The sequence below is a fragment of the Struthio camelus genome, unplaced genomic scaffold, assembly GCF_040807025.1.
Source record: "Struthio camelus isolate bStrCam1 unplaced genomic scaffold, bStrCam1.hap1 HAP1_SCAFFOLD_98, whole genome shotgun sequence".
NCBI lineage: Eukaryota > Metazoa > Chordata > Aves > Struthioniformes > Struthionidae > Struthio > Struthio camelus.
In genome coordinates, this window is record NW_027182624.1 from 163,193 (window position 1) to 173,241 (window position 10,049).

The 10,049-nt window shown below is 61.1% G+C and overlaps 1 protein-coding gene across 1 annotated transcript; it reads left to right on the plus strand.

The window, feature by feature from the left end:
- Positions 1-9,171, plus strand: LOC138065000 (maestro heat-like repeat-containing protein family member 7). Its single transcript, XM_068929246.1, has 15 exons — positions 1-91; positions 513-693; positions 1,135-1,244; positions 1,777-1,926; positions 2,132-2,286; positions 2,698-2,845; positions 3,459-3,646; positions 3,735-3,872; positions 4,401-4,515; positions 4,984-5,121; positions 5,620-5,796; positions 6,432-6,587; positions 6,882-6,983; positions 7,344-7,446; positions 8,037-9,171. Exons 2-15 carry the CDS (start codon positions 576-578, stop codon positions 8,201-8,203), a joined length of 1,965 nt encoding a protein of 654 aa, XP_068785347.1. The 5' UTR covers positions 1-91; positions 513-575; the 3' UTR covers positions 8,204-9,171.
- Positions 9,172-10,049: the final 878 nt, after the last annotated feature.

Genomic DNA, 10,049 nt, shown 5'->3' on the forward strand with positions numbered 1-10,049 from the left:
CACCAAGACGGAGAGAGCAGCTGTGCGTGAGAGGGCCGTGGGGAGGATTGGGAGGCTGAGCAAGTTGCTGGCCAACTATTCCTCGCTGGAGGTAAGGAGCCAAGCACCGTGCAGCCCCCGCTTTGGCCCTTTGCAGCAGCCCAGAGCACAGTGCAGCTCAGGGGGTCCCTCGGAGGGAAGCGTGGGCACAGGTTAAGGCACTGAGCAAGGCTCTGCCCTGAAGCAAAGCTCTTTGGCCCTCTCTCCATGGGCTTTTCTCTGCAGTCCCTTTGTCGCAGGAGCCAGCTGTGCCCCCAGCCCTGTGCAGGGGAGCAGTGCGCGCGGAGCATGATGTGAGCCGCAGCCTGGCAGTGCTGCCTTTGCTGGGCTGCTGCTTTGGGAGGCAAGGCCTGCAGGGCCCTCGAGAGCTTTGGCTCCGCTGGGATCCATGCCTGGGCAGAGTCTTGGCTTCAGGGCTTTGGTGGCGACTGCCTCCCGTCAGCCCTTCTACCTGTCCCACCCGCCTTGCCCAGGTGTGGCACCCCTTTGGAGGAGTGGATGAGAGCCCTGCCTGCTATGGGAAGATCCCCGTGCCGATGCTGGGACAGCTGGTGGGCTGTCTCATCCTTTGCTGTGCTTACGAGGACGCGGAGACCAAGGGCGGGGCCTTGGATGCTCTTCATTGCCTCTTCAGATTCGTCGTGCAGCGAAAACGTAAGAGAAGCTGTGCTGGGCTGTGTGCTTCTGCACGCGGCCACGCTGGCAAGGCCGGGGAAGGCATCGCACTGCCTCGGCCCCTCTGCTCAGTGAGGCAAAGGAGCAGGAGGCGCGGCTGATGTAGGAGCAGGGGAGCGGGCTGTTAGTACCTGTCCTGGATACCACTGGCCTGGAAAACGCTCAGCAGCCCCTGCTCAGAGGCTACGGCTTGTGTCGGGCTTCGCACCGGAAAGCCCGTGAGGCTTTTGGTACCCTTTGAAGCAGTTGCCCTTCTCTGCCCTGGAATGGGCCCCGACCCTCCCTGGGAATCCTGCTCCCCATCCATTCCTGGCATGCCCTTTGTCTCTGCCAGGCTGGTTTCTCTCTGACGCCATGAGTCTGCCACCTGCAGCTCTGCATGACTCCTGCTGACCGCTGTGTCTTTCTGCTGCTGTTCAGGCCGGGCGATGCTGCAGGATGATCCAGAGTATGTGGAGCCCCAGAAGGAGAGGGAAGCCGACAATGAGCTCTGCCTTTCGTGGACGAGCAACATGAGCGTGATCATGAGGGTGAGGAGCACTTCCCTTGCTGGGACTGTTGGCCATGGGGTCCTGAGGAGACGTGGATGAGCAAAGGGATGCCTAACGAGTGGGGCTGAGGGGGCCTTGGGGTTGATGCAGAGGTGGTGGTGGAGAAGGAAGCAGCTCTGAGTGGCACCTAGAGTACTGGTTGCTGCCTGGTAGCAGCCCTGCTCTCACTGCTGTGTCTCCCGCTGTCCCTGAGCGGGGGGACTAGCCAGAGGCTTGGCTCCAAGAGTCCCAGCAGCAGCTGCAGCCTGCTGGCCACCGGCAAGCTAGGGTTGCCTGCAGAGCCAGTGCACTGTGAGCCTGCTCCCGAGCATCCTGCCTTGCCCTGGTGGCCCTCTGGCCACATGCCCCATGCTGCTGCTACCCAGCACAGCGCGTGCTCCTGGCTCTCCTGGGCCACGGTGCCAGCACTGCCCCGCACCTCTCTCCAGAGCCACATCCGCTGCTTAGCTAAGCAGCAGTAGTGCGGCACGCAGCGTGACATTTCTTCTCTCCTGGGTCCTTTCTGCCCCAGCTGTTTGTGAAAAACCTGCAGCCTTCCGAAAGGACAGACGTCATTGTCACAGCCATCGAGGGCATGAGGAACTGCAGCACCTACAATACGGAGGTGGCTTCCCACATGCTGACCATGTTCCTGCTGGACGCTTTCTCTGTGCTGGAAGATGTAAGGAGCCTGGGGCTGGCGTGCATGGGGCTCGACCCTCTGGGGCGCTGTTTCCCCGCCGAGAGCCAGTGTTCTTGGGCAGCGGAGCCCCTTGGAAGGCAGCAAGGAGCGGTGGGAGTGGTGGAGAGGGAAGGAGAAGTGAGTGGGAGCTGGGGTATTGGCTGCTCTCTGGGAGCAGCCTCACCGTCCGCCTTGTGTCTTCCAGGTGCCACGCATCATAAGGTGCCTCTACAGGAACGTCAAGTATGTGAGGGAGCTGTCGGCCCGGGTCACCCTAAACAAGACCCTTTGCCAGCTGGCCTGCTTGGAGCCCAGCGAGGTGACCGTGAGCCTGCTGTACTGCTCGCCACTGTGCAACAGGTATGGGGCCCGTCAGCCTGGACGGGCTCCAGTGGCTCATTGGCCATGGGGAGAAGGGCCCAAAGAGGGCCAGAGGCAAGCAGATGGCCAGCACACGGCTGAGGGGCAGGGCCCTGTGTCTCGCCCACCGTTTCCCAGCCCTGGTGCCTCAAGCAGGCCTTGAGGAGCCAGAGCTGAGCAAGTGTCCCTGCCTTGAGCCGCAGAGCGCAGCGGCTCTGCACGCTCCCTGCCGCGCAAGGGGCTTCAGCTTGGTCATGTGCTGCCTGCCTGGGCAGGACCCTCTTGGGGCTGCCAGGGAGGAGGGGGTGGGCAGGGGCAGGGCTGGCACACAGCTGGGGACCTCCAGGGCTGGCCCAGGCTACGGTGCTGCGGCCAAGGAAGTGCCACTGACAAGGCGCTCTGGGCCTGCAGCACTGCCGTGAGCATGTGGAAGGTGCTGATGGATAAGCCGATGCTTGCGCCGGACATGCTGCGGGAGCTGCTGAGCTTGCTGGAGGAGCGGCCACTGCGCAAGCAGTCCAGCTCCGACAGGGACAACAACTGCATCCTTCCGCTGGCCGTGAGTTAGGGGACGAGGCCTCCCGTGCCCCCAGGCTGGTGCCTGCCTCCCTGGGCCCCCTCCCCCTCTCCGCTGCCCGTGTGCCCCCAAGCAGGGACCTCTCCTGGGCCCATGGCTACAACATGGCCAGCGCCAGGCCTCCGACTGTGCCAGCACACAGGGCTGCCAAGTGCTGCCTGGCCTCTCTGCACACCAACAGCCAGGCTGGCCATGCCCAGGAAATCTCCATCCGACGCTGTCCCTGCATCCGCCGACCTCGCTCAGCAGGCTGGAAAGCCAGGGTCGGGTTGGGGGCAAGGTGAGGGGCAGGAGTAGGGCTCCTGAAAAACCTGGGCAGGCAGCACGGCCTGGGACAGGGAGCCTGGCCGAGCGTGCACGCTACACGAAGCCTGCCGAGGTGATGGTCATGCTGAGGCAGGAAGGCTCACTGTGTACAACCAGGAGCTGAGGCCCAAGAGCCTGCGGGCGCTGGCCCTGGTCAGGCAGCCAGGCTGAGGCCTCCACCTGCATTTCCCATGCTCCAAGGCTGTGCTCGAGCCTCCCACCTGGAGGGCTGTGGAAGCATGCCGGGGACTGCTCGGGAGTGAGAGGTGTGACTGGGTGTTTTCTGCAGGCAACGAGGGCACTGTGTGAGATCATCCGGGAGCCCGTCTGCCCAGAGGCGGTGAAGGCGTTTTTCCCCCAGCTCTTCCTGGCGCTGCTCTTGCAGATGGTCTTCACAGCAGAGTTCAGCCACCAGGAAGCAAATATCTTCTTGAGGGAATGCCAACGGGATGAGTCCCGTCCCACCAGCCACGTCAGGTGCTCGATCCCGCTCGCCCTGTCTCTGCACTGCACCTGGAGGCAGGGCCAGGCTGCCAGTGTGACCTGGGCTTTGCTCTGCATGCAGGTGCGCCGTGCAGGCCATGAAAAGTCTGCTGCGCTGCGCCCACTATGAGACCGTAGCCGTGGCTGTTGAGAGGAAGGGCGGCTGGGACCTATTTCTGCATGCGGACACCTCCCAGAAGGGAGTGGTGGTGCTGGCCAGGTAGAGCCCTTTCCGGCCTGCTCTGGCCCAGCACCTCTTCCCTGGCTGTGGGGTGTGCCACCCCATGTGCTTCTTGGTGGGGCAGGGGGAACGCCACTTCTCCAAGAAAGAGGCTGCAGCCTCAGCCCTTGTGGCAAGGGCTCGCCCAGCAGAAGGGCCCTGGGAGCTGCCATGCTGCCCAGCTTGGAGAGCTGCTGGGGGAGCAGGTGGTGTTAGGAGCTGTGGGAGAGGGTCATGTGCAGGAGAACCTGGGGAGGGCCCAGGGGCACAGGAATCCAAAGCGGGCAGGAGAGGGGATGTGTGGGCAGGCCATGCCGCCTGGGCAGGAAGGCTGTTTCTCCGGTCTCCCACCAAAAGGAACGTAATGATGCCTGACGCTGACTTTCTAATGGCAAGGTGTGGTAGGGCAAGAGCAGTGCTCCATGAGCAAATGCCGCTGGCTGCAGGAGCTGCGTGCCAAGCAGAGCGATGCCAGAGGAGGTTTGCCTGCTCGGCTGAGGCCCAACACTGCCTTCTTGCCTCTGACAGAGCAATGAGGGGGGCTGCCAGTCACCTGCGTCGCTGGATCTTCCGCCAGCTGGCAAGGCTGCTGAGGAGGGAGGACCAGTTTCATCAGCTGCCCGTCATGGCTTTCTTTGTCGAGGTGGGCCTCATGGCAAGCAGTGCCTCTCTGGAGGGGCCTCTAAATGCTGTGCTCGCTTGTGCACATGCGTGTGGGGTGATGCTGGTGAATGGAGCTGGGGCAATGCATACGCTCCTGTTAGTAGCCCCGGCCTTGGCTCGTTTCTGCTGGGCGACCACTCGTAAGCACTTGTATTTCGTGCCTGCTTTGTGGCAGCTCTCTGTGTTCAATTGCTCCTCCAAGGGATGAGAACAAGAGGCTGCGGAGGGTTCAGGGGACGGGAGGAGGAGGCGAGCAGTGTGTGCAGTGTGCCGTGAGGCGCAGGGCTGGGAGCAGGGCCCAGGGGTGTCTGCACAATGCCTGCTGTGTTTGGGCTGAGCTTTGTGAGGGCCTGGTGCCCTTGCCGTGGATGGTGGGTGGGACGGAGAGCTGCACGCTGCGGGCAGTGCTGCCGGCTGTGCCAGTCTTTCAGTGCTGTGCCCATTTCAGCTGCTGGAATGCCCTGACCTTGCCGACATGGATGAGGAGGTCCTGCCACTCGTCCAGGGTTATGCGCAGAGTGAGAGCCTGGAGATGCGCAGACTGGCGTTCAGAGGCCTCGTGGCCCTGTTGAATAGACCCAAGATGGTGAGGAGGGGGGCAGGCGGGTGAAGCCATGCTGGCAGCCTGGGGCTTGACAGGAGACACTGGGTCAGAGAGTGGCTTGGACTTGGCTGGCAATCCGGAGGTGTGGTAGCTGCTCCCAAGTCTCCGCTGCCCCATTCATCTGCCCCGAGTGTCATGCCAGGCCCTTGGCCGTGCTGCACAAGGAGAAAGGCACCAGTGCCCAGCGGGAAGATCTGGGAGAGGGACAATGAGCACAGGGCCGGGCTAAGGCAGCCAGGTGCTCCTGGGCCTTGAGGCAGCAGCTTTGCTCCCTACAGAGGCCAGTGCATGCTGAGGGCCCCCTTGGAGATCTGTGCCCTGCACTGCAGCCTCTGTGCCCAAGGCCTGCGTGTGTGCAGAGCCCTGGCCCTGGCCACTGAGCCCTAATGGGAAAAGAGCAGGCAGAGCACTTTTGGGCGGGCGGTGGGGGGGGGGGGTCTGGCCTTGCTTCCCACAAAGAAAGTTGTGTGTTTCCCACAGAAAAGGAGAATGCAGAGCCTGCTCCCAGACAGCATGGAGTGGCTGCAGGATGCTTGCAGGGAAGTGCGTGTGGGAAGCCTGATGCTGCTGAGAAACATCCTCAGCTACCTGGAACAGAAGGGCTCCAACCCGATTGTTCTGCAGCTGGCCGAGAAGCTTCTGCCTCGCTTTGATGACGTAAGGCTGATGGGAGAGCCGGGGCTCTGCTGGTGTGTCCGGGGGGTCCGTATGCGTGGTCTGGGTGCTGTGTGCCCCTCTGCATACGTGCCTGTTGGCACGTCCCCGCACAGGCCCTGCTGTATGTCAGGAAACCTTTTGCCCTGTGGTTCTCAGCCCATGCCCTGTGCTGGCCTTGGTGTCCAGGGCTGTGGGAGTAGAGCAAACCAGCCCCCTGTCTGCTCTCGGCTGCTGCGTCTCGTGCTTGACTGCGTGCGGCGCTTGCCGTGGCCTGGGGCAGCGATGAGCAGAGAGGTAGGAGCAGGCTAGAGAGCGAGGGAGAGGCCGTGCCGCGGGGCTGTCCCTTTCTGTCCTCTTGTTGTGTGCGGGGGCCCTGATGGAGGCCTCGGGAAATCCAAGAAGCTCCCTCCAGAGGGAGCGGGAGACAGAGCCCAGGGAGGCTTGTCGTGCTGCTGCCGACAACCCTCATTGTCCAGGCTGCCTCAGCAGAGGCTTGTCCTCAGCTCCGACCTCTGGCCGGGCTGGGGGACAGTTGTGCCCGGAGAGGACGAGGCCTTGCAACGGCAAACGCTCTTGTCGGGCCCCGTTCCTGGAGTCGTTGCTGAGGCCTCCCCTCCTCTCCTCCCTGCCTGCAGGAAGACAGCAGAGTGCGAGAGCTCTCCATGCTCCTCTTCAAAGACCTGCTGGAGATTGTGGTGGGGAAGAACAAACGGAACCTGAAGCAGCATGCACAGAGGAGCCTGGTGCCGCTCTTCCTCCACATGAGTGACAAGGTGCAGAGAGTGGCCCAGGTAGGGAGCAGTGTTTTGGGGAAGCAATGCTGACATGCCGTGGGTGGAGGTGAGCAGCAAGGCAAGGGCTGCTGCCAAGTGTGCCTTGGAACGCATGGCAGCATGAGGTGCAGCTTCCTGTGTGCCGAAGGACAAGGCAGAGCTGCCTCTGCCTTCAGGGAGGGCCAGACCTAGTGGCACGCTGCGTCGTGCCATTTGGGGCTGGGAAAGGCTGGGAGCCTTGCCAAGACGAGGGGGACCCAGGGTGTCCTGCCGTGGCTGCGGTGGCATCTCCTGGTCTCTGTTGCTCTGCAGGCCTCTCAGGAAGCCCTGGTGAGCGCTGCACAGTTCCTCAAGTGGGAGGAGCTCAAGCAGCTGGCCAGAAGAGCGGAGACGTGGAAGATCGGGGAGTGCGTGGTAAGGACGTGGCCAAAGCCCCCGGGGCCGCGGCGGGATGAGGCCTGCCGCCATGGCCAGTGGGCAGGGTGCACAGCTGTGCCCCTCACGCACTGCTGCAGCCCAGAGCCCTCTACTCTAAGTGCCCGCTGGGGTGCTGAAGGGGCCCCTGGCCTGGCTGGGCCTTGGCAGAAGCATGGCGGGGATCTCAGCACCCGCAGGCCCCGCTCTGCCCTCTGCTCCCTCTGAACCTGTCTACCAGCCAGCTTCTAGCTGGGAGGCGTGGACAGGAAGGAAGAGGAGGCCGGAGCTGGGAGGAGGGACAGGCCTGGCCTTCTGGGGAGGCTCGGTGCCAACCCCCTGTCCTTGTGCTGTCTGCAGCTGCTGAGGGACAGGAGCAGAGCGGAGCAACACCTGCGCCAGAGCCTGCCATACCTGGAGAACCCGGACGCATCCTTGCGGGAGGCAGCTGTGAGGTTCATTGGTGAGCCACAAGCCCAGGGCCATGCCTGCCCACCCAGACGGGCACACAGGAGGGTCTTCAGTCCCTCCCACCGTCCCTGGGTCCTGCACCGTGGGGACGGGGCTGGGGCCAGCCTTGCCCAAGGGGAGCAGGCTGCATGGCCAAGCTGGCAAGGCCAGATGGGAGCTGTGCTGCTGGGGGCTTGCTGGGGAGTATGAGGGGTGAGCGGAGGTGTTTGCCTAGGGCTCATCGGGCAGCAAGTGAAGAAGCGGAGGAAGGAGAAGGTGCAGGAGCTGTGCACTGGTGAGTGAGAGCAGCGCTGTGTCAGGCAGCCCTGGCAGGGAGGAGGGAGGAGGCTGGGAAGTGAGCTGCAGTTCACTGGCCTGCCCCAGGTGAGGAAGGCTCTGTGTCCCTATGTGGGGGAGAGCAGGGGGTATTTGGGGCGCATCTGGGGCTTGGCCGACCTGCAAGTGCCAGCTGATCCATTTGTCCTACCTGCTGCCTCCTCCGCATGGGAAGAGCTGAGTGGGGCTGGCCCTGCCTGGGGGGGGATTCCTGGGATCTCTGCAAAGGTGGGAGTCTGTTCTCAGCTCGGTGCCTTTCTCTCGCAGCCCTCCAGCCCCTGGAAAATGATGCGGAACCTTTAGTCCGTTGCCTGGTGTCACAGACCATCATGAACCTGAGGGTGCCAAGGAGAACATCAAGATTCCACCTCGGAGCACTGTGTCCCTGGCTCCCGAGAGCGTGGGCGAGGTGGCACCCTCCCGCCAGGACGTGACTCTGTTTGAGCAGAGCTGACGCAGCTGTGCCAATGCCATGGTGCTGCACACCACGGACACACGCAAGTGTGCTGGAAGGTCTGGCTCATTGCTGGCATCTCCCGCAGCCCCAGGACAGCTCGACTCCTCAAGCACAGCCCCTGTTGTGCTACCGCTTCATGGCTTTGTTGGGCTTCCCGCAAAGATACAGCCCCGTTTCCTCAGCCGGAGTGAGTGTTCTTTTTTTAGGGAGCCAAAGGCAAGGGGCAAAACTTGCTGCCTGCATGAATCTGGCTTGTCCTGGGGGGGACGGGGTGTCCACTCGTTCCAATATGCCAGGCCAGCGTAGAGCGGCCTGACACACTTTGGTTTTGCTGCAAAGCGTCAACTGCTCTGCTGGCCCACAATAGCCAAGGGAAAGGGGGAGAAAAGCTTTGGCCTCCCCTGCCCTCTCCAGTCACCCCAGGGCAAGAGCAGGCCCCTGCTGTCTTCAGGGCTTGCATCTCAGGTGGAAGGGCAGAGCTGGGGTATGACATGCAGTTCTGTTTCTATCGCCACTGCCTACCCTGCGCATGCAGGCCTCAAGGCCGAACCGTCCATGAACTCCAGAATCATTGCTGAGCATGTAACGGCCAAACCCATTAAAAGCAGCTAATAAAGATACACAGCTGGCTCATGGGGCTAAAAAGTAGACTGCAGGGGACAAGATGGGATGCACCTGGGTTGGGGTTGACCTCGGAGGAGATAAGGGACTGTGGGAAACAAGGACGTGGCAACCAGTGTGGGCTGAAGGCCAAGACCAACCAGAAGGAGAGTAAAGAAGACTCAGTAAAGAAGATTGGGGGAGACCTTCCCTGGCAGGTGGGAAATAAAACTGTAAAGGGTCTAATTAGGCCAGAATTCCTTTGTTCAAGGTCCCTCCCTGGAGGCACCCAGCTCCAGCAGTTACTATGCTGCACCATCATTTAAAGAAATAAAATTTTGCTGCTAGATGTGCGTGAGGCTCTGCTTCTTGGAAACCTAGGATCAAAGTGTTTGCACAGCACTTTGGCACCCCAGATGGCAGTGTAGCCAACCACCATTGGACCCTCTTGGCTCCAAACATCCAAATTTAGAAAAGGAAGAGGAAAAAAAGGAGAAAAAAGCCGTTACAGTCAAATCGATCCCTAGCTAGTTAGCTGTCCCTTTATGTCAGGATGATTGTCCATCTTACAATTAATGTGGGGGTTAACCCAAGGAAGGATCCTTCGATTCTAAGAAATGTGCTCTGCTACAGCTTATATTGGAAGATGAAAAGCCTCACTGAATGGATTATTGGTATGTGTGGGATAATTGGATGTGGGACCGGCGAGATCCAAGGAGGACAAACGGCACCCTCTGTAAAACTACTCTTGCTGCAGCAGATATAGGTGTCCCAAATAACGCCCCAGGAGCTACTGCTCCGCCTTACACTCCTCCGGTGGTGCCTCCTGAAGATCTGTCTATCTGTCCCTCTCCTCCTCTTACTCAGACTTCCCCTCCTCCCGTGGCAGGACTCCATCCTATGGTTGCTAATGTTTTACCTAATGCAGCAGCATTACAACCGAGTGCAGCGGTTGGGGGAGCTAACCCCCCTCACGTGGTACTGCATGTATTTACTGGCCAACCCTGGAGTCCGAGTGATTGAGCATTGTGGGCAAGCAAAATGCCCAGGTTGAGGGAGGATGCGGAAAGGAGCGCTCAGCTGTTTTCTAATATATATGCACTGGGTATAATCCAAACTGGCGGGATACCCAAGTACTCTTGAGAGAGTTGTTCTGACCAAACTGGCGGGATACCCAAGTACTCTTGAGAGAGTTGTTCTGACCAAACGAGCGAGATGATAAA

What these genes read in the sequence shown, in the direction of transcription:
- LOC138065000 (XM_068929246.1), top strand. Translation starts at nt 576, where the DNA reads ATGCTGGGACAGCTGGTGGGCTGTCTCATCCTTTGCTGTGCTTACGAG. An exon ending in CGTCCCACCAGCCACGTCAG is followed by an intron (nt 3,647 to 3,734) that starts GTGCTCGATCCC and finishes CTCTGCATGCAG; the next exon opens with GTGCGCCGTGCAGGCCATGA. An exon ending in GGAGTGGTGGTGCTGGCCAG is followed by an intron (nt 3,873 to 4,400) that starts GTAGAGCCCTTT and finishes TGCCTCTGACAG; the next exon opens with AGCAATGAGGGGGGCTGCCA.